Genomic DNA, 24,790 nt, shown 5'->3' with positions numbered 1-24,790 from the left:
TTCCATCGTTTTCTTTGCAGAAGTTTCCAAGGGGGGGTGGGGGGGGGGATGGGGGGCATTAATGTTTTCTAATTCTCAATCTCACCTGCCTGTTTCAAGTTGGCCTGCCCCGATGCATTTAAAATTTTTTTTTTTTTTTTTTTTTTTTTAATTTAAATACAACTTTCACAAAAGAAAGAGCAGATACAAGTGATATAATACATATAACACTTACTGGTATAATAAATTTTGTTAATACATTTCTCTAATATAATATGATTATACAGATGTATATACACAAATGTACATTATCACCATTAGAATTTTAGCATTGTCATGAAAGTTGTTATTTTTGGGGGGTATATATTGGGGGCGAGGGGATGAGGGAGGGGTAAAAATTGGGTGATTTATCTATACGTTTAAAAAGAAAAATTCACTGACTTACTACAAATTAATCTTGCTCTTGTATTCTTGTACAGACTTAAATACATGCATGTATGACATGTACATTGGCATAGACACAAACATAATACACATGCATATATAACAAAGTGTGTTTCCATAAATCAGGATTTACCAGCATATGATTTTGATGAAATCACCCATGGGGAGGAGGGAAAAAATAGAGAGAAAAAAAAATAAAGCAGGGGGTAGGGGAGAGGTACAAAAATAGAAAGCAGATGAAAGCAATTATCTATGATTCTAGCTTTTGGAAGATGTTTGACCAATAGTTATTATACTCTTGGTATTTGCAGTTTTTTAGAAGAATATATTTTTCAACATAAAGTCTGTTAATAATGGTATGTTTCAGTGCCTCTACGTTTAATTGTTTAGAGAAACTAAATTTACAGGCATATATATATTGTTTTACTATCAAAATTAATAGATTTTCAAAGCGATGTATATCACTGTTCAGATATTTACCAAACAGAATAGATTTATTATCAAAATTCACGTTTAACTGTAAATCATCAAGCCAGTGTTTAATTTTGTCCCAAAGTTCTTTTATGAGGTAGCATTCAGAAAATAAATGGTTTATTGTTTCTGTTAACTGTCCACAGAAAGAGCATGAAGCAGAGTTGATTAAATTGCAATTACATAAGTATTTATTTGTTGCAGAAATTCTGTGAAGTAACTGGGTTTGAAGCCATTGTAACCTAGTTTCTTGAGTACATTTAAATGGCAAATTATAAATAAGATTCCATTCTTTTCTTGTGAAGCAGTATCCCTTTTCTTCCCATTTTTTTCAGATGTGGGCAATTCTTTCTTTTTAGCTCACCTGAGCTGAAAGCTCAAGTGAGCTATTCTGATCACATTTTGTCCGTCGTCCGTCTGTCCGTCTGTCTGTCCGTCCGTCCGTCTGTAAACTTTTTACATTTTGAACTTCTTCTCTAAAACCGCTTATCCAATTTCAACCAAATTTGGCACAAAGCAGCCTTATGGGATGGCGAATATAAATTGCAGAAATAAAAGTCCGATCTGTATTCAAAGCGGAGAAAACCTTGAAACTGTAGAAAAAGGGGGGTGCATTTTTAAAAATCTTCTTCTCAAGAACTACCGAGGCAAATTCAACGTAGTGTAGCATAAATTATCCTTATGGGAAGGAAAATATAAATTGCAAAAATTAAGGTCTAATTCAGTTTCAAATCTGAGTTATTACGAAAATAATGATAAAGGAAAGGCGTGTTTCAGCTTCGGTTCGGTTCGGCATCCGGTAAAATGGGTAGGCAAGACTTGGCCTGGTCAAAACAAAAGATTGGCAGTTATTAATCTGCCAATCTCATTAAAATTTCAGGATATTTGATGGACCAGTTATATTTGTATTCGCTGTAAATATTGCCGCAAAATAATGCGTATTTGGAATTGACGATTGCCGATCTGCCCCGGCTTTTATTTTGCCACGGCCCGGGTTTGCATACCCATTTTACCAAGACTCGTATTTCATACTTCTAAAACGAGGTTCTTTGTTTAAAGCAGCCATGACATTATACGAAAAAGGGTCGATCTGACTATGATGAATTTGCTTGTTATGCAACAGTTCGTGTATGAAGGGAAATTTTTGAAACATGCAAAATATATTGGTGCCGATTTTGTGAAGTAAATTGAGGCTTAATATTTCAATGCGTTGACAGATTTCACACATGACGTTGGTGTTAGCTTGTTCTGATTTTCGTTTCGTTTTCATTATTTATGCTTTGTAATTTAACCTGGGAACTCTCGTATTACGTGATTTTTACGTATCAATTCAAACAGAGACTTCGGTAAATCAAACAGTTAACTGTTTACCTGCGCAAATTAAGCAAAATCTGATGTATCAAAAAAGCACTGAAATACAATTCATTCTATCGGTAATTCGGCATTATCTTATGCGTAAAGTCATGTCAACAAAATATGACTCAAACCTAGGGAAACTGTGAGCTCTGTATCTTGCTTATAATTCTACGATTGACGCTGAAATTTTGGTTGAACATTAGAAATTCTATATGAATTAGAGTATGTTAAATACTTGTACAAACAAAATAAAAGAATGATATTCTGTATATACCTACTCTCTGGGGTCCCCTCATTATACAATAAATAATGTGAAATCTACATCAATTTTGATAGTTTTTCAGACACGAGTAAATAAAAACGACATCTTTAAAAAAGTTTCCATAGTTCTGACACATTTCTGTTATGGGGATAAAATAATTATCGCTATTCCTAAGAAAATAGCACAGCGGAAAATTATCCTGGTTTGTACGCGAGATAAATAACAGTCATTTAATTATAATGGAGAAGACAAATTAAATTTTTGAATGTTTTAATTTGAGGAATTGAGCACATTGAGGTACAATTTTCTTCTTCACATCTATACATGTAGGATTTTTTAAATAAAATACAATAACTATTATATATATTTTTTAAATACAATAACAAGTAAGTAGTTGATGAAACAAATGTACCTATATGCTCTCATATATTTTGATCGCTTTACAAAGTGGGGGGGTGGGGGGGGGGCAGAACGAAAATATAGGGAATTGGAAGTTAACAACTTAACAGTGTACCCCTACCAAATGTTTAGTTTTATATCTTGCGTAGGATTTTCTTATTCTGGTAAAAAATAGTATTTCATGAAGGTACAATGTCAATGATTACGTGTATGCAAAAATAAGTGTAAAATTCGAATACTTGACAATATTTATTTTTTGTTATTCTACCGAGGGACCATATGGCACAATATCTTTTGAACGCCCATTGTTGCTCAGGTGAGCGATGTGGCCCCATGGGCCTCTTGTTTGAGATAAGTGCATTATACATTTCCTTACAGCCCTTGTTTGAGTTCATAAAAATTATTACTGTATTTGGGTATCTTAGATTATAATCTTTTCTTATATATCTGCCATCCTTCTTTTGATAACTTCTGATTGCTGAAATAAGACCTGAATATTGAAGAAAATTTAATTTTGTATTGTAAAAAGTGTTAAAATCGTGAAAAGGAAGGTAACTACCATCTGCATTACATATGTCACTAATGTATCTTATCCCATTATCAAAACAATTTTAAAAAAAGAGTGTTTCTTTATCAATTGTTATATCCGGATTATACCATAAGTGGTCATTTGATATGTTTTTACATTGTTTTGAAATATTTGCTTTATAAACCAGTATCCAACTTTGAAGGACATCCTTCCAGAATTTATTTTTTGTTCTATCTTTTAGAATTTTGACAAAGTGTATTCCGAAATTCATAAGTTCTGGTATAGTAACATTTAAATCAGATTCAAATAATTTCTTCCATTTTGAATCCGTGGATGATATTAGTCGTCTTGTCCAACTAGACTTGAGAGCAATTATAAAATCTGAATATTCTATCATCTTTAGACCGCCATCTTTATAATCTTGTATAATTGCAGCTTTTTTAATTTTGTTTAGTTTACCATCCCACAAAAATTCATACAGTTTAATCTCAAATTTTTTTATATAGTGGGTTGGGGGATTTGGTAAAGTTAGTATCAAATGATTCATCTTTGGAATAAAAAGGGTTTTAATGATTGATAGTTTTCCAAGAGGGGTAAGCTTTCTATTTTTCCACTGTTTTATTAACTTTACTATTTGTTCCATCTTGTTGTTATAATTTAGATCCATCATTTCATCTAAGTTAACAGAAAAATTTATTCCAAGTAAATCGAACATTGTTTCCTCCAAATTAAATTTCCATCTTGTGTGGTGATAAACATTTATTGAGAATTTTTTGCTACCTATCCAAATCAGTTTTGTTTTACTGAAATTAATTTTTAGGCCTGATATTTCTGCAAAATAGTCTAATGTTTGTAGTATAACATCTAGAGATGATGCTGACCCATCTGATATCAAGGATGTATCATCAGCATATTGTGATATCTTATATTCTTCTCCGTCAATCTCAATTCCTTTAATATCTCTATTATTTCGGATTAGAATACCTAAAATTTCTGCGCAAAGAATAAATAAGTATGGAGATACTGGGTCTCCTTGTCTAGAGCCTCTTTGAGGGTTAAAATATTGGGAGAGTATACCATTTTGAATAAAACAAGAGGATATATTCTGATAAAAACACTTGATCCACTTTTTGATTGAAACTCCAAAATTAAAGAAGGTTAAAGTTTGGAATATAAAGTCCCATGAAACTGTATCAAATGCTTTTTCAAAATCTATTAACATCAATAGGCCTGGAATATCATTGAATTCAGTGTAACTCATAATATCATATACAATTCTAATATTTTCTCCAATAAATCTTCCTTTTAAAAAACCGGTTTGATCATCATTTATTATTGTAAGCAGTTTTGTTTTTAACCTTTCTGCGATACAACCTGAAGCAATTTTGTAAATTACTGAGAGGAGTGTAATAGGTCTCCAGTTCTTTAAAAGTTGTCTATGTTTATCAGGTTTTGGTATACAAGTTATTATCCCTAATTTTTGTGTATTTGTAAATTCTCCTTTATTGTAAGAATCATTTATTGATCTGGTTATATATTCACCTAAGTCTGCCCAGAAAAATTTGAAGAATTCTACAGTAAATCCATCTGCACCTGGGCTTTTATCATTTTTCATTTGCTTTAGGGTTTTTAAAATTTCAGCTTTGGTGACCGGACCTTCTAAATTATTTGATTCTTGATCTGTTAGTTTTTTGACTTTGTAATGTTTAAGTTTTTCAGCTAAATTATATCTTTCTAAAGTTTCCTTTTTTTGGTATAGATTTTCATAAAACAACTTTGTTTTATTTAAAATTTCTTCTTGTGATTGTATAATTTGACCATTTTCAATTTCTAGCTTTGATAATTGTTTATTGATAAAGTTGCGCGATTCTAGATTACAAAAATATCTTGTTGGTTTTTCTCCTTCTTCAATCCACTGTGCCCTTGATCTGATATAGTTTCCTTTAAGTTTATGTGCTCTTAAGTTTTCAAATTCATACAGTATCTGCTTATCAGCCAATATTTGTTTGCTCGACTCATCTAAATTTTTTTCTAAGTTTTTTATCTCATCTTCAAGTTTTTTTTCTTCTTCTTTTAATTTTCTTTTTTGTATGTGCTAAAAGAGATAGATTTCCCCCTTATTTCCATTAATAATGTATCGAAAAATAGGCTGTCAGATATTTGAAATACTATTTCTGAGTCTTTGATATTTTGAATTTCATTAATGTTATAAACAAGAGCAGCATATTGTCTTTTTATATCAATTATCAGTGTCTTTATTGTTTGTATATATTCTTTATCAGAGAGAAGAGAGTTGTTAAACTTCCAATATCCTCTGCCCTGTACAAAGTCTGTAGTTTTTATATGTAACACAACTGGGCTATGGTCTGAACGGTAACTATTTTCATATTCAATAGTTTGTATAAAGGGAGATAATTCACATGATATAAGAAAAAAATCTAGTCTTGCTTGTTTAATTGGATTTTTTTTCCTCCAGGTAATTCGTTTTAATTGTGGATTTGTACATCTAAATATATCACTCAAATTTAGGGATTCCATTTGATTAAATAATTCAGACCGAGCTTTGGGATTATTCAAGTTTTTATAATTCATAGTATCTAAGTTCTTATCCATTACCATATTGAAGTCACCACCCATAATAATGTAGTGATTATTTGATACTGGTTCAATTTTTTCCCTATATCTTTATAAAATTGTGGATTGTCTTCATTTGGTCCATATATATTTACTAGCAAGTATTGTTTATTTTCTATAGTTACATCTAACATTAGACTGTTACCATTAATATCTGAAAATGCATCATGAACTTTAAATTCAAAATTGTTTTTTAAAAAAATTGCCACTCCACGGGCATTAGATCTATAGGAACTAAAGTAAGCTTCAAAACCCCATTGTGTTTGTATCATTTTCTCGTCCCCTTGTACAAAATGTGTATCTTGCAGAAAAAAATGTTATATTTTTTATTATGAAGGTAGTTAAACACATCTTTTCTTTTACTTTTGTCTCCGAGGCCCTGGCAGTTAACACTTAATATTTTTAATATATAATATTAATATATAATGTTATTCTTCGGTTTCTTTTTCCCTATTCTTATTAAGGTCTTCCGTTTCCAACGGAAGACCTTATTGTTATTGCTTTGTTTCTTTTTCCCTATTCTTCTATATTATTTTTTTTTTCTTACAAATTTTGTGCACGCGAGATCTCGAAAACTACTCAATTGATTTTCATAAAACTTTTAGATCTAATAGATGATGATATGAACCCTATTGCAAAATTTTTTTGTTGATGACGTCACTTCCGGTTTTGAGATATAGTCGTTTTTTCGATTTTCAGAGGGGTATTTTGTCGGCAGTACTCCTCTTAAACTATAGCAGATATAAACTTGAAATTTTCAGCGATGGTAGACGGAAGACTTAAAATGTGCATGAAGGTTTAAAATCATTTCGATCGCAAAAAGCGTCGAAGCTCGCCTGGACCCGAAAATTGAGATTAAACAAACGTCATAATTTTTTCTGGTTTTCGTTAATTATCTCTTTTCTGAAAAATAATTTGTTAAGACATGTAAAGTAAAAAAAGTTTCTATTTACAGGACATTTTCTTTGAAATCAAGAAAAAGGGGCTGGCCCCTCAAATAAGGGGAAGAAAGGGCTCTAAAGTCTTTAATCTGTAGCCCTTTTCTGAGAGATATTTTGTGAAATGTTATAGAAGCAAATATGTCTATCTCTCAGTTATGTATCCAAGCAGTGTAATGATTTTATCATGTATTACGTAGTTAAGGGTTTTTAGGGGCCAAAAGTCCAAAATTTCGATCTCCTATATCTCAGAAAGGAAAAATATTTTGTAATGCAATACAGAGGAAAAGTTGTTCAAATTAATGTGTTTAACAATATGCAACCTTCAAAATTTTGTTAAACGGCCCCTATAAGGAGATAAAGGATCGGCCCCTAAAACCTTCTTTCTCATTTATCTCTAAAATGGTAACGAATTCTAAACACTTGTTGAACAAAATTTGTTTAGAATTAAATGACCTTTTATTTAATATGTAGAAAAAGGGACTGGCCCCTCAAATAAGGGGACAAAGGGCTCTAATGGCTTTAATCTGTTGCCCTTAACTGAGAGACATTTTGTGAAAGGTTATAGAAGCAAATATGTTTATATCACAGTTATGCATCCAAGCAATGTAATGATTTCGTAATTTCAGGTTTTTAGGTTCCAATGTTCCAGATTTTGATCACCCATATCTTCTTTCTCATATATCTCCAGAACGCTAACGTATTCTTAAACACTTGTTGTTGACAAAATGTTTTCAGAATTAAATGTTCTTTCATTTGATTCCAAAAAAAGGGGCTGGCCCCTTAAATTAGGGGATCAAAGGGCTCTAAATTTTTTTATCTATAGCCCTTTAATGAGAGCCATTTTGTGAAAGGTTATGAATGCTAGATTAGGTATAATACGTTTCTATATCCTTACAATATAATGATTTTCTCTTGCGTTACCCAATTAGGGTTTTTAGGGACCAGATGTAATCAAAATTAATCTTTTCAATCTTAATTGGAAGAAATTCAAGCCTGTAAAAAATCAATGTAATAGAACTTATAAAAAGCGATGCAATAAAGCATTAGTACTTCACTCCTTTTTCCATATCATGTTTTGTTGTCGAAAATCAAATTAGATGATGTCATATTTTCTTCTAAAAATCGGACGGAAGACCTCCTCGTTGCTCGCAACGAGATCGTGTCTAGTTAAGGTCTTCCGTTTTCCAACGGAAGACCTTATTGTTTTCGTTCGGTTTCTTTTTCCCTATTATTATTATTTTTTTTCTTACAAAATTTGTGCAGGCGATTTCTCAGAAATGGCTCAGCCGATTTTCGTGAAACTTTCAGATCTCATAGATATTAATCCGAACTTAATATACATTTTTTTATTTTGATGACGTCATTTCCGTTCTTGAGAAAATGACGTTTCAACGATTTTCAGAGGGTCGTCTTGTCCAGGGATCTCCTCCTAAACGGTAAAAGATATTGAGTTCAAACTTTGAGGGATTGTAGACAAGAGATTGTAGATGTGCTATTTGGCGTTCATATTTGTCACGCTCAAAAGGCGTTTAAGCTCGCCTGGTCCCGAAAATTGAGATTAAAAAAAACGTCGTAATTTTTAATGGTTTTCATAGTTTATCTCTTTTCTGAAAAATATTTTGTTAACACATGTAATGCAAAAAAAGTTTTTATTTACAAGACCTTTCATTTGATATCAAGAAAAAGGGGCTGGCCCCTAAAATTAGGGGACCAAAAAGCTCTTAAGTCTTTAATCTGTAGCCCTTTACTGACAGATATTTTGTGAAATGTTATAGAAGCAAATGTGTTTATCCTACAGTTATGTATTCCAGCAATGTAATGATTTTATCATGTGTTACGTAATTAAGGGTTTTTAGGGGCCAAAAGTCCAAAATTTTGATCATCCATATCTCAGAAAGGAAAAATATCTTGTAATACAGTACAGAAGCACATTTCTTCAAAATGATGTTCTTAACAAAATGCAACCTTCAAAATTTCGTCAAACGGCCCCTTTAAGGATATATGGGATTGGCCCCTAAAACCTTCTTTCTTATATATTTCCAGAACGGTAACGAATTTCTAAACACTTGTTGAACAAAATGTGTTTAGAATTAAACAACCTTTCATTTGATATCAAGAAAAAGGGGCTGGCCCCTAAAATTAGGGGGATCAAAGGGCTCTAAAGTCGTTTATCTATAACCTTTTATTGACAGATATTTTGTGAAATGTTATAGAAGCAAATGTGTTTATCTCACAGTCATGTATCCAATCAATGTAATGATTTTGTCATGTATTACGTATTTAAGGGTTTTTAGGGACCAAAAGTCCAAAATTTTGATCAGCCATATCTCAGAAAGGAAAAATATTCTGTAATGCAATGCAGAAGAAAAGTTGTTCAAATTAATGTTTTTACCAATATTCAACCTTTGAATTTTCTTTAAACGGCCCCTATAAGGAGATAAAGGATCGGCCCCTAAAACATTCTTTTTTATATATCTCCAGAACGGTAACGAATTTCTAAACACCTGTTGAACAAAATGTGTTAAGAATTATATGAACTTTCATTTTATATCAGAAAAGGGACTGGCCCCTAAAATAAGTGGACCATAGGGCTCTAATGTCTTTAACTGTAGCACTTTACTGAGAGATATTTTTTGAAAGGTTATAGAAGCAAATATCTTTATCTCAGAGTTATGTATCGATACAACGGATTTGTACTTTTTCCATATTATGTTTTGCTGTCGAAAATCAAAGTCGATGATGTCATATTTCCTTCTAAAAATTGGACGGAAGACCTCCTCGTTGCTCGCAACGAGATCGTGTCTAGTTATTATTATTTTTTCCCCTTTTTTTGTGCACGCGATTTCTCAGAAACGGCTCGGCTGATCTCGATCAAATTTTAGGATGTGATAGATAGTGGTCTGAACTTGATTGGAAATTTTTTGTATTGATGACGTCACATCCATTTTTGAGATATTGAGATTTTTCTAATTTTTATATGGGTATTTTGTCTTCTGTTGTTCTCCTAAACTATAAGAGATATTAAGCTCAAATTTCTACGGTTGGTAAACGAAAGATTGAAGTTTTGCATGATTGTTGTTTTGTATGTTTAGCACTACTGGCGCCAAAGCTCGCTATGGCTCGAAAATTGACATTAAAAAAGCGTCGTGAATTTTTGTGCTTTTCTCTCTTTATCTCTTTTCTGGAAAATATTTTGTTAAAACATGTAATGTAAAAAAAGTTTATATTTACAAGACCTTTCTGCTGATATCAGGAAAAAGGGGCTGGCCCCTCAAATTAGGGACCTAGAAGGCTCTAAAGTCTTTTACCCATAACTCTTTACCGAGGGATATTTTGTAATAAATTATAGAAGCAAATATGTTTATCTTACAGGTATGAAGCTAAGCAGTATAACGATTTTCTCATATGTTACGTAATTAGGGAATTTTAGGGGTCAGAAGTCCAAAACTTTGACCACCTATATCTCAAAACGGAAAAATATTTTGAAATGCAGTATACAAGAAAAGATGCTCAAAATGATGTACTTAACACCATGTAACCTAAAAAATTTGGTTCAGCGGCCCCAATAAGGAGATAAGGGACCGGCCCCTAAAACATTCTTTCTGAGATATCTCAAGAATGGTAACGAATTTCTGAACACTTGTTGAACAAAATGTCTTTATAATTAAATGACCTTTCATTTGATACCAAGAAAAAGGGGCTGGTCCCTAATATTAGGGACCTAGAGGGCTCTTAACTCTTTTTACTATAGTTCTTTACTGAGGGATATGTTGTAATAAATTATAGAAGCAAATATGTTTATCTTACAGTTATGAAGCCAAGCAGTATAATAATTTTCTCATATGTTACGTAATTAGGGATTTTTAGGGGTCAGAAGTCCAAAACTTTGACCACCTATATCTCAAAACGGAAAAATATTTTGAAAAGCTATATAAAAGAAAAGATGCTCAAAATGATGTCCTTAACAACATGCAGCCTAAAAAATTTGGTTCAGCGGCCCCAATAAAGAGATAAGGGACCGGCCCCTAAAATATTCTTTCTGAGATATCTCAAGAATGGTAACGGATTTCTGAACACTTGTTGAACAAAATGTCTTTATAATCAAATGACCTTTCATTTGATACCATGAAAAAGGGGCTGGCCCCTAATATTAGGGACCTAGAGGGCTCTAAAGTCTTTTTCCTATAGTTCTTTACCGAGGGGTATTTCGTAATAGATTATAGAAGCAAATATGTTTATCTAACAGTTGTGTAGCCTAACATTATAATGATTTTTCTCATGTGTTACGTAATTAAGGATTTTTAGGGGTCAAAAGTCCAAAAATGTGATAACCTATATCTCAAAAAGAAAAAATATTTTGAAATGCAGTATAAAAGAAAAGATGCTCAAAATAATGTACCTAATAACATGCAACCTTACAATTTTTGTTCAGCGGCCCCAATAAGGAGATAAGGTCCGGCCCCTAAAATATTCTTTCTGAGATATCTCAAGAACGGTGACGAATTTCTAAACACTTGTTGAACAAAACTCTTACACCTGAAACAAAATAGTATCAGGCACTTAAAATGAAGATCCTCTTTTCCTGTTTTAAATCATGTATAGCTGTTAAATAGCAAAATCAAGATCAAACAAAAATCTCAATTTCTAAAATCAGACGGAAGACCTCCTCGTTGCTCGCAACGAGATCGTGTCTAGTTTATATTATTATTATCCATTGTCAAACTTCTGGTTTTGTGTTGTTTTCTTTGCAATCATCATAAACAATAGAAAAGGGGTCATGGATATTAAAAGGGAATTGTTGAACTGTTTGGGGTAGAGAGGGAAAGTTATGAATTCGGTATCAATTTACAATAGAATGATTAGGAGAGAAAAAAAAATTGTGGTGTTGGGATATCCTAGGTGTTAGGTAATACTCTGTACATTATGGTCCATTGTTTAAAAAAAAAATAATAATAAATGGATAAAGTAACATTTGATAAGAGTAGTCAGCTTTACCTTAGTTTACAAAGAAATTGTTCTCTATGATCATATAAATTTACACAAAAGATAATTTATCAACAATGGTAGACTACAAAATTGCCCGTTGAATATCAGTTTTCTATTTCATAACTTTTGGGTATTTATTTTCATAAAATGTCAAGGTAAAGAAACCGAGTCCATCGTCTTGTCAAGCTATCAAAATTCCCATTAAATAACAATTGGTAAGGGAGAAAAAAAGGTAAATTACTTACAAAACATCACATGATGACACATGTAACCGTATATCAACCGGATGTTGACAGTCGCTGTATAAAACATTAAACCTATGCCGGTTGAACCGGATAATTCCGACAAAAAGTAAAGGAGTTCAAAGCAAAATAATACAGAATCTCAATATGGATGAGAAATAAATATTTACAACCTTATAATGCAGAAGTTGTGTTTATTGGATTTTACATCACTGTCACGACAGCATTCACTTTTACGCCATATTCGCGGTAGCACTCAAACCAGTTTCCAGTATATGACGAAATCGGCGGGGGCCAATTTTACTATGGAACCACCTGGAGACGACAACGACGCAATTTTTAATATTATTGTCTTTCATCTCTCGCAACAACGCCCGGCCAGCACCATGTTCTCCATCATCATCACTGCCCTCATGCGTCACTCCTTCTGAATTAGTGAAGACGTATGCGTATACATTGTGGGTCGCGCTACTTACTCGGGGTAGTCGGAGTATTTTTTTCAAGGCTTGGTTTACTTGTTTTACCGAGCTAACTTCAGCTGCATATGATGAGAACCGGTTTCCGTTATCCTCTGTATGTTTTCCTTCGAATACTTTCGTTTCGATTTTGTCGCTCCAGGCATCGAGTAATTCATCGGCTGACGGTCTGTTGACCTTTTCACGGTATACGGATCCGTTACTCTGGAACACAAGTTTGTCACCTTTGATCACCGTTGTGATTTGTCTCTCGTTATAGCTGTGTTGGAGATCGTACAGGCGCTTTCTGCGTTCTCTCATTTCTTCTTGAAAGTGATTGGAAATTCTCACTGGCGATTTTTTTTCTTTTAACTTTGGAATTCTTGTCATGATTTTTTCTTTTTGGTGTAAATTTGCAAATTGAATAAATACTGGTCTTGGAATCTTTCTATTTGTCTTTGGATCTCCTTGTCTGTAAAGTTTGATGATTCCAACATTGTTGACTTCCGATTCTTGCATTTCTAGATCGTGCATAAAAAATGTTTGAACTAGAAGTGGAAGGTTTTCATTTTGGTTTTCATTTAGTCCTGTTATAATCGTATTACATTCCATGCTTTTAGTTTTCAGGTCAATAATTTGGTTGGTCTGGAATTCCACTTTTTGTTCGAGTTTAATGACGAGATCTTTCAGAATACTAATTTCACGTGTCGTTTTTTTCATGTTTTGATTCCAATTCTGTGAAATGGCCAATCGTATCATCGGCTTGCGACTGTACTAATTGTAATCGTTCTTCAACTCCGTGTTTACCGTATATGTCCTGCTTAATGTTTGCAAGTTCATTTCTGTGAGACTCAAAATTTATCATGAGATTCGCAAGTGTGCTTTGTATGTTTGATATGCCTTGCATAACATCTTTGAGTTCGTATTTTTCAACATATTCAAAGGACTTACGTGTACATTCCGTTTCTCCTTCACTGTCCTGCATACTATCGTGACTTCTTTTGTTACTGTCCTTTGTCCGGTCGACATTTAAAAAATATTGTTTGGAAAACAATTATCGGGGAAAAAATCGGGCTCAATGTACTAAATTTTTAAAACATGTAATTGATGCTTGACGTGTGGATTACACATTGTCCATTAAGCCCTCTACAAAAATTGTGAAATTCATTACCCTTGGGTCAGGTGCTCAGACCCTAGGGTGGTACCAATATGCCAAATAGTGAAAATGTATTAAACTTTAGGAAATCTTCTCTACTTCATATAAGTTTGAGAAAAACCAAAAGCATAATTATGATGCCATGGTGCCCTCTACCAACAATTGTGAAATTCATGGCCACTGGGTTTAGGAGTTAAGATCACGAGGCGCCGTCAATACGGCCTTATAATGAAATTGTATTAAATCTTAGAAAATCTTCTTCTCTATCCCATATATATTCGAGAAAAAATTAATGCATGGTTATGATGTCCAAAAAGCTCTCTTCTTAGATTGTGAAATTCATTGCCCTTGAGTCATGGGTCAGACCTAAAGGTGGGGTCATAAAACCATAAAATGAAAATCTAAGAAAATCTTCTCTATCACAGTAGTGGAAGATAAATATAATGCTTTTTTATGATGTCCATGAAGTTTTCTTCATAAATTTTAAATTCATGGTCAGGCCCAAGGGTGGGGTCTTATAGTAAACATATATTGGGCGTATCAGAATCTTCTTCTATGCTCCTAAATATATTTGGTTCAAACTAAATGCATGATTATAATGTCAATGAAGCACTCTACCAAATTCATGAAATTCATGGCACATGTGTCAAGGTTTCTAGCCAATATTGCCAAAAATGTCTAACTTTTTTGTCCTCTTCTGTACTATCACATTAGAGGTAGAATAACTAAATGCATTTATTATTATATCTTCTTAAATTTTGAAATTTGATTCACTGCCCACGGGGCATGGGTTCAGGCTTTATATAGGTTTGGGGCATATATGGTCATATAATTAAAATGCATGTTTTGCGTCAAAGGACTCAAGGTAAACACCAATCCGGTAACAGTAAAAAATATATGGATAATGGAATTTTGCTGGGTACTTGTCCAAGTTAACAGGTTCATTATTTTTTGTAAAGAAGTCTCCAAAATTAAAAAAAAGAAGAAAGTATTATGATTAGTGAATCGGATGTTTAATAGTCTGGTAATAAGTTTATCGATTAGTTTTTTTTAATTTCGATGTAGACATCAAATTGCAAAACCAGTGATTTACATATAATCTGGATCAAACCCCATTAATTTCAAACAACTTTCAGTAGGTGTGGATCTTAGTTTTTAATATGAAGTTTTGGTTCACCAGATCAAACATACATGAGTAAAGATAAAGGAATACATAGAGAAATGTGATTTTGTAGGAATCATTGATAGACTTTGATAATTTTTCATTTTCAGTTAAAAAAAACACAGCTTAGAATGCAACATCGAATAGCAAACAGTTTAACATGATGCTAAAATATCTTGTAAAATTTGCCATGACAAAGCTACAGTTGACAAAGCATGTTTAATGTCACACGAAACAAATGCATTTAGGGAAGACACTTTAAGTATCCATTTGAAAAGTCGGGTTATTAATTATAGCAAGAATAATTAATAACTAAACTCTTGTTGCTATAGCAACGAAAAGTTTTTCGTTCCTCAAGTATTAATCGGTACAAAAAAATCCTTTTCTATTTAAAAAGAAAATGGATACAATATCAACTGCAAAAGAACTTCCAAGAAATTATTTCTAAGTTAAACAAAACAAAAAGATTAAATGTCAATTTTTGAGTACTTTTTGTGACGACCGGAAGTTAAACCGGATCATTTAGAGCATAGTAAACATATCTTCATACATTGTTTTGTCTTTCCTCAAAGTTTGGATGTTCATAAATAAATAAATAAATAAATAAATAAATAAATAAATAAGCATTGTAATAGATATACCATTGCTTTATGGCTTTTATCGTTTTTTAGCTTATTTAAGCAAAAGTGAGCTTTACGAATCAACTTTTGTCTGTGCAAAGAAATTCAACTTTTCGAGATGACCCCAGTGTTTTTTACAGTTTTACCACTGTTTGTATTATTTGATTTTCCTTTTTTCAACTTAACAGAAAAAATCATTTTTAAATCAAATTGCTTAGTTTTTTGGGATTTTTTTTAGATCAATTATCTAAGTCATTGTCAATTATCTTAATCATGAAAATGTTGAAAAGACTGTTGATTGGGGTTAGGAAATCTTCGATTCAAAACATCTTCAATATGTTTTTGTTATGTGTATCATAAGGTATGAGTATGTATTTATTTTTATTATTAGAAAAATTTATAACGTCAGGTGCCTGTGATTTTATTGTTTTTTTTTGTGTGCCAAAACCCTTTGCGTTTTATTTAAAAAAAACTTTTTAATAAATAAGGAAATTTACAGTTGCCCCATTTGAAATGAGCCTTGCGGTTACATAGGCCATATTAAACTTTTCTAGTTGGTTTTTATTTTACTTTCAGCTATTTGCAATCCTTCCTGTAGGAATGGAGGTACATGTTCCAGGCCAAATACATGTATCTGTCCTGCGGGCAAATTCACAGGCCCCAACTGTGATGAACGTAATCAGTTGCTTATTATCTTTTTTTTTGTTATCAAATTATAACAAAAGTGGTGGATAAATTAATGAGGTAAATACTAATCGCTTTTTTACTATTTTTATTGATATAATTGTTTTTATATCACAGCTATTTGTAGTCCTCTTTGTTTGAACGGAGGCAGATGTTTAATATCACGAACCTGTCAGTGTCCATCTAACTATACTGGGCCAGACTGTGGAACACGTATGTAAACATATATAATTAGTAAATAAGAGGCTGTCCTTTAAAAAAGGTCTGCAATACGTGGACCATACGCATGTGTTTCCAACAAAAACGTGAAAGTCTTAAGATTATCAGAGATTGCACCGACTCTAGCCCCCTGCTTTTAACCACTAAATTTGTATGTTGTATTACGTATATGTATAGCCCTGACTTTTTATCTATGAATTTAAAGGATTTATACTTCTAATAATTATGATCTTTATTGTGTAGTATTCACGAATTCGGCGAATTCTACTATCTGCGCACACATGACGCTTCGCACTACTTTGTTAACTATGCAGTGACAGCTTTGTGTAAATTATTTCATATCTTGATGCATTTTTCTTGAGTTTTAACTTTTAGACAGTCACATAATTATTCAGTCATCTATTATATACAGTCACATATTTATTCAATCATACTTAAATGCTTAAACATTTTTTAATCGGGAAGTACTCTAACCTCGCCTATTATAAAAGTGAAGTTAAGCTACATGTGTATTCGGAAAACAACAAAACATTGCAAATTATGATATTTGATGCCTGTTGTAGTTTCGGCATAACATTAACCTATTTCATAATACTGACAGTTCATTTCACATGCCGATCATTTCTTTGTTTCTGTACTGTTTACAAACAACTTTACAATTACAGCGCCGTTGAACTTATGTGTGCATATGGCATGGAATCCCGATCCCGAATCAGATAATCGTGTGCTAGCCTGGTTCCCTGAGCTGCCCATTACGCATAGGAACCAGGCTTGCTCATGTGCAGGCTGAATTTTCCCGATAACATCCGGTTTATTCTCGCTTATATATTTTCTGCGTGAACCTCAGGGTCCTCACAAAAACTTCAATGGTGCCTTATAATTAATCAACGTTTATTTTATACGATTCAATCAGTTAATCAATTTTTAAATATCCAACTGTCTGCTGTTGGATTTTCCAATATCAAACAGTGCATTACAAAAAACCATGTACTTCCAACACACACAAAAAACCATGACAGTACTAGATTATTGTGATCACTGCATATGTCCAATATGACAACAGTTGCTACATAGAATTTCAACGGAAATTGACACCTTTTTTTCAGATCATGATTTTGAAATGTTTTTACAATCCGCGCTTCATCGGTTTTAATTTAACAATATAAGGAATTTTGTCATACTTGGACTCAATCCTAACAGATTTATTCAACAATTATTATTTAATACATCGCTAAAATATCACCCAAACCGGTATCTTTGTCTTGAACTTGATCTCTAAATTTACTTTTGGTTAAAAATATTCCTCATCTTAATCCATGTCTGCTCAGTAGAACGAAAATGTTTTCCCTGTTCAATGGTCCATGAATACAATGGTTGTTTGATCAAGCTATTGTTAAATGCACTGTTGGATATATAAATGGGCCAGATACTTTTGTATAACAGCACAGTTGAATGTATGATTGGGTTAAAGCTTCTTTAAAATTCAGTGGAGATTTGTTTTATTTAGAGTAAGATCAATTACTCAGGAGTGTTGAATAGTTCAGAGAAAAAAGAATGACTATTTAACGTTATCTCGTTATTTATTTATTATGCAACGTTCCCATTATCAGGATGCAGTTAATCGTAAAGTAATCGTTTCAAATCGCAGCGGATCTTGAAGTGTGTCGTGGCAATTGTCTTCCTCATAGAAACTTTTTTGACTGTCAAAAAATTTTTCTATGATCAACTCGATTAATTTTCAATCATAAGTATTCGTTTTCATTGTATCAGAACTTTTGCATCGTTTCCATGCGCAGTCTGTCGAATTTAATCGAGCCCACCTAATAATGATGATATGGGTCAATCTTGGGAGAGACAAACGCTGCATTCAGGTACAATTTGAATATATTGTTACTCGGGACACATTGAGATATCCGCCGTAGTCCAATCTCGACTTATATCGACATCACCTTTCATCTTACTCGTTAAAAGAATCACCGATTGTGTCGCGATATTAGATCGAAATCCAATCAGGAATTCTATCAGGACAATATCCTATCCGAACGTGTGTTATCGTATCTAAACGGGCAATGAGATCGTAACAGATTACGTAACCTGAAATATATATATCGTGACCTTATCGCATTAAAGCCAAACGAATCGTATAATAACGTATCGACTCGCATCACTTCCTTTCGCAAGCCTACGAGTATAGAAATAGAAAAGTTATACATTCTGATACGGTTAGTCAGTCGTATAGTTCGTAATAGGTCGCACGACAGTGGGAACATATATAACAAAACATTAACATAATCGACTACGGTTAATATTAAAGGTGTTTATAAAATCAAAGATTATTTATTGAAAATTTGTCTTTAATTAAAATCTTTTATAGCTCTCTTTGAGAGAGAGCGAGAGACGGAGAGACAGAGAGAGAGAGAAAGAGAGAGAAAGAAAGAGAGGCAGAGAGAGAGAGAGAGAGAGAGAGAGAGAAAGAGGCAAAGAGAGACACGTGTATGGCGTGCACTTAAGTAGTCTTTTTTATTTTTACCTTTAGTTAAAAATTTGATCAAATGGCTTAGTTATTATATCAATTCGGTCATTGACTTAATTTTGAATTACTACTATGTTTATTTTGGTATAGAAGAGTAAGAATACCAAAACATTCCTAAAATTGTTGGCTCTTTTGACAAATGCTCACTGCCGTCTCGAGCGAGTCATACTGAGCTCTTTAGCTTCATGCATGCACAGGAAAACAATGACATTGAAAGAGCCACTCTCATTGTAGTAGTTAATTTCTAACACATCAAAGTTGCATGCTAGTAAATATTTCAGTTTGTATACTAAGCAGTCAGAAATGCATCTGTAAATCAGAGGTGTTTAACGTTTATCTTACTAACTTTGGGTAGGAAATGAAATCTATACAGAAATCTATTTATTTGATAGTGTTTAATAAGCCCGTTATTCACATCAGTTAAACATTACTTTTCGGGAACTCTATTGCCAACACGATTTTATACAATGTTTTGAAACTGTTTTATGAAAGATTTTTTAAAAAAGGGCATCATAATAAAATATTAAAGTACTACAAAATGTTAAACAGTAAAGGATTCGATGATTACCATTTTTCAATGTTTTATACTTTAACAGCTGTCTGCACGCCATCATGTCTAAATGGGGGAACATGCATTTCACCAAACACATGTTCTTGTGACGAAACATATACTGGGCAACGCTGCGAGACCCGTATGTTTGCTGAATAATAAGTAAGGTTTGGTGTAAACAGCCTCTTGACTCGTAGGAATTGACAGCTCCTTACACTCACTAACTCTCAAAAGTGTAAATTCCAGGGTCAGCTGTTTAGACCAAGCCATTGTTAGACAGTATTTAAAGTATTGGAATGTGTTAAAGACAAATTTGGTTCCCAGAATGAAATTTGATGTGATTTGACTAAATTGCATAATCATTAAACAAAAGCAATGTTGCTTGTCAATCGATTCAGGTTAAATTACTGTCAAGAAATACATTTTTTGTATTGACTGTTTTTTTTTTCATGACAGCTCTTTGTTCCTATCATTCTCCTTGTTTTCCGGGAACGTGTGCTGACACCGTAACCTGCCAATGCCACGAAGGTTTCAGCGGAATAAATGGAAACCAAAGATGTCGAACAAGTAAGACAATTCATGACTAATGAAATAAAGATAACAAAAGACTATGTGCGGTATAGTGCATTTTTTTGCCCCAAAAATTAAAGTTCCAAGTTTGAAGATAAATGAAATCATACTAAAAAAGTATGTAAAAGGTGATTATGCCAGTGACGTCATAATGTATGAATGACGTCATGACGATTATCTTATTTTGATAAATATATGTTTTGGAGCATAAAATGGGTGTTTCCAACGATTATACGACTGGGAAACTGTATAATTATAAGAAGATACACAATGTAAAAGTCATGAGCAGACCTGCACTCTATACAACCAACCGGAAAATAATATGTTTTAAAGTGCTACTGTTGTGGCGATCGCAGCTATAGTCTGTCCCAAGTTATTGCTTCCATCAATTTTTGATGATTTTTAATAAAAATACACATACCTGTGAAAAGAAATACAATTGAAACCGATGAAAGGGAATATATCCAAGATATCTTCATTGAACAATTATCCCTTTTCACTCGTAAAATTTCACAGGAACGAAAACAATTTTCTTACGGAGATTTGTAATGGGAAATGTTTACATCTTTTCTCCATTCGGAATACATTCGGAAAACACCGCGCAATTTTTTAACATTATCATCCGGGCTTATTAATGGCTGATGCAATGCAAAATCTCCGTAGACCTTCAATTTTTAGTCGAGGTCACGTCTATTGGTTTACTGTCAGCCGAGTTCTCAAACCGGAAGGCACGCGTAGAACACATGAATTTAGTCTATGCGGAAGAAAATAGTGCAGAAAGTTTTCTTGCATTTCAGTAAATATGTTTCATAAAAACACGCATTAAATCTTTTTAAGTCCTCTGTGTATAAACAAAGTTCTATTTAGAAAATAAACAAATAGTTTTATTGATCAAAATATTCTTGCTCGGGTTCAAATGTGGAATGAGTTACGTAACTGAATGCACAGCGCCGTTGACGATTCAGTTGGTGTATGAGCTCATTAATCAATAGAAGAGGTAGATGGTGGAATCGAAATTAAAGTTCCCAAATGCAATGTGCCATTTTTGAAAAATTGTGAATTTTATTTTGACAATCTTTCACCTGAATACTACCAATCTTCGATTTAATGCGCAAGCCGAACTTAAACTCGGGACGGGTTATACACAGATGTTTTACAAATTAAATAGGTGTTTCATTGGCTTTCAGTCTACTTGTGGTATGACTGCTGTTCGTCTTTAAAGGAATTTTGTACAAATAAAATAAAAACGAGTCTGAATTTGCCTTCTCGTTCGTTGGCTGTTTAGTTGATTAAACTAAATTTAAATTTTAAACAATGCATTGTAAGCAAAATCTATAATAGATTATACATTTTGGAAGACTTATACATCATATAATATATACAATCTTATCGATTGAAGAATTAAGTTAAATGATAATGTTCATGTTTTCCGGCTTAGTTGGAATCAGGCTTGGGGTGAATTACATTGTAAAATAATGCATTACATTATCATTACTTCATGAATTAGGGCATTAAATTACCATTACCGTTACTAAATTTTCTTGAAGTAATGCATTACATTACCATTACATGAGTAAAGTAATGCATTATCATTACTTTGTGAAAAGTCAATAAGTTTTAAAAAAGTAATTTAAAACTAAATAAAGAGTTTTTGTTAATATTTCATAAATAAAACATGCTTAAAATTTTTTACAGGTTCATGTTCACTATCAGGTTCAAATTTAATGACTTATACAAGATTGCTTTTGCACTTGTAGTTCTCAAAGTAAGGTTGGTCCCGTAACATTTTACGCTAATGGCGAGGTTGACAATCTCTGTTATTTATGTCTCTGATTATCGGTGTATGATTTTTAATGAAGGGAACGGTTGTATCGTAATTCGTGTAGGTGATGCACGAGTTTACACAAAAAAGTAGTAAGTGGCGAACGGATTTATTTTTACCTATTAATTTTGCATGAATCGCAAATGAAGAAAATCGTGTCAGATAAGTCGGTCTTAAAAATCAAAATAGCGACCGTGACAAATCTTTTTATTGTCAAAGTTCTTGGAGTCTTATTGTAAAAAAGAATATTTCTAACGTCAGGTGCCTGTGTTTGTTATCGTTATCCAAATGTTCACTTTGTTTGTTAATTCACCAGTACTAGAGCTTTTGAGGTTTTTATAAAACTTTTATTACGGATACCGTCCGACTTGTGGATTTTCCCTTGGACCACAAAATTGAATAAATCTAATGACTAAAATTATCTACTTTGATATAGTTGTTTGATTTTCCCGGTATGTAGTAATTTAAATAAAATCTTTCTTTGGGGTCTTATTTTACATAATATACCGTTGTGTTAATTTTCTACAATTATGAAGGCCGTGATTGAGTAAAATGTAGACAAAGTATCAGAAAATTGCAAAAAAGCCGAATTAACATAGATTGTAACAACTAATTCAAACTCATAGATTTTGGAAGCATATTCGAGGAAATCCAGGACACTTTCAAGACCCCGTCTTTCAGTACTCTCAGTACTTTGATTGGATGTTATTGAAACCTGAAGCGGTAGAGGGGGCGTTTCAAAACTGTACAGATAATCTGGACATTTTTCATATTAGTGGATGAACGTAGTTTAAGCACAAAGGTATTTACTATTATTGAAATATCAAGCAAAAAGTGGTGGAAGCAAAAACTAGGGACAGAGTATAGCATGAATTACACATACCTTGCATCATTGTCATGTTATTTAGTTATCAACTATAAACAGAACTTGCGAGAGAGAGAGAGAGAGAGAGAGAGAGAGAGAGAGAGAGAGAGAGAGAGAGAGAGAATTATAAGATTTTAATATTTTTTTTTTTGCATTCTAATTACATACGTTGTATCCATGCCCCCGGTTCCTGTTTGTGCAACATGCAATATCTGTATAGATATTTTAAGTGTTTATTTTTTCTCTGTTTTTTTTTTATTTAGCTCAAAAAATGACCTATTTTTGTATTACTGCTTATACTTACTGAACATGCATGCAAAATGAGCTTAAAATTATATCGGTATGACAATAAAGTATGGCTCTCACTAGTAGATATTTAATCTCTCTATCAAATTGTTTTAATTAAAAACATAATCTGAGGCAGTCTATTCTTAAATTGCTAGCATACGCATAACAGATGTTGGATCCACCTCTAGCTAGTTTATCGCGGGAAATATAGCGCGAGAGCACTTTGAGGTAACCCGTGACCTTTTTCGTCTTTGTTTACGTATCTCCACTCAATACGAAGGTTTGGAAGCATGTAACAAATCTCTTGGGTCTCGCCAAAGCTTGTGCAATACTCAGAACGTGTCTTCAAACGTCTAGACAACGTAAATTACGAGTTAATTGTCGGCCATTTCTTGCGTAGCACCACGGATGAAAACATTAGAAAGCATTATGGGACGTAGACAATTTTTTTTTCGATGAATCTGTAGGTCTAGATCGTTCTTTTTCCGGCGCACACTGGTTCTTAGAGCTCGCTTCGGTCGCTATGAAGACAAAAAATGACAATATTCCCCTTATAGTTTGCAAAATTGCGGGAATCAGCTTATTTTGGTAACGTCATAGATGAACAGCTATTGGATAGTGATGACTAAAATCAAGATGTATGTTACTGGTACTGTACCAGTTATCGGCTAAGACCAGTTATCGGTTAAACAGATATCGGGTTTATAGCAAGCGACGATTCAAGACTTTAATTCGGTCGTCTGATTCGAAAAAAGAAAATTACGTTTGCTTGAAAACCCTTGAATATGTTTTATACATGAGCTTTAACGATCATTATTTAACGCTGATTTTCATCTTTGCACTTTCAGCAGTTGAAGAAATGACGTAATAACTATATAAAAAAAGATATTACCTTTTTGTGATACGTTATTATATCTCTTCTTTGATTTGACATATAATATCAATACATATAACATGTATAAACAATAGGAATTCACTAATTTCCGAGAGATTAATAGCGCAGTTAAACACCTGGCTGCACATTTATGTATTGAATAGTCTACATTTTGTGTATTGCCTATGATAATAAACGAATAATTTCATGTGTTTTGTTTATCATGTATCATAACCCCGACGACTTTAGTCTGACCAAACAAGAGTATATAAAATCAAAATGTACCTGTGTCAGGGATTTTACTATGTTATTATACGAGGGTTGTTCGGAAATTATTGAGACACTTACTCGTATTTCCTTGGGGGAAAAGATAAACCCTTGAAATTTCACCAAAACGTACACCAGGATAGAGTTTATCAATGTAAAAAATTTATTGTCCATACCATGATTAGATCATTCCTGGTAAGCAGACCAAGTTGCCATCGCCCAGTGACCCGGCGCAACCGCAAACTTACCCCAACGTCATTTTAACGCTTCTTATTGATCCTATGTTTCAAACAGCTAACAAACAAAGGGAAATAAGAATTAATTCTTCATTTCTCATCTTTTGTTTACATTTCAAGATGTCAACATTCGCATATTCCCTCCATACTTGAATTTTGTGGGAAAAAATCGGGTCATTTCTAACCAAAGGTCAAATTACTGTGAAATGTCTCCTACCGTGATTCTGTGTACATATTTTTGAACTG

The 24,790-nt window shown here is 32.9% G+C and overlaps 1 protein-coding gene across 1 annotated transcript in view; it reads left to right on the top strand.

Moving 5' to 3' along the window:
• LOC105341969 (uncharacterized) overlaps nt 1–24,790 on the top strand; it is a 40,285-nt gene that overhangs the window by 7,366 nt on the left and 8,129 nt on the right. The window contains exons 7-10 of the mRNA XM_034467735.2: nt 16,213–16,311; nt 16,438–16,533; nt 19,669–19,764; nt 20,079–20,189. Of these exons, the coding sequence (XP_034323626.2) occupies nt 16,213–16,311; nt 16,438–16,533; nt 19,669–19,764; nt 20,079–20,189 (402 nt within the window). The remainder of the gene's footprint in view (nt 1–16,212; nt 16,312–16,437; nt 16,534–19,668; nt 19,765–20,078; nt 20,190–24,790) is intronic.

This window comes from Magallana gigas, chromosome 6, assembly GCF_963853765.1.
Source record: "Magallana gigas chromosome 6, xbMagGiga1.1, whole genome shotgun sequence".
Lineage (NCBI taxonomy): Eukaryota > Metazoa > Mollusca > Bivalvia > Ostreida > Ostreidae > Magallana > Magallana gigas.
The sequence above is the reverse complement of the archived record's forward strand: the minus strand, read 5'-3'. Positions and strand labels throughout refer to the sequence as shown.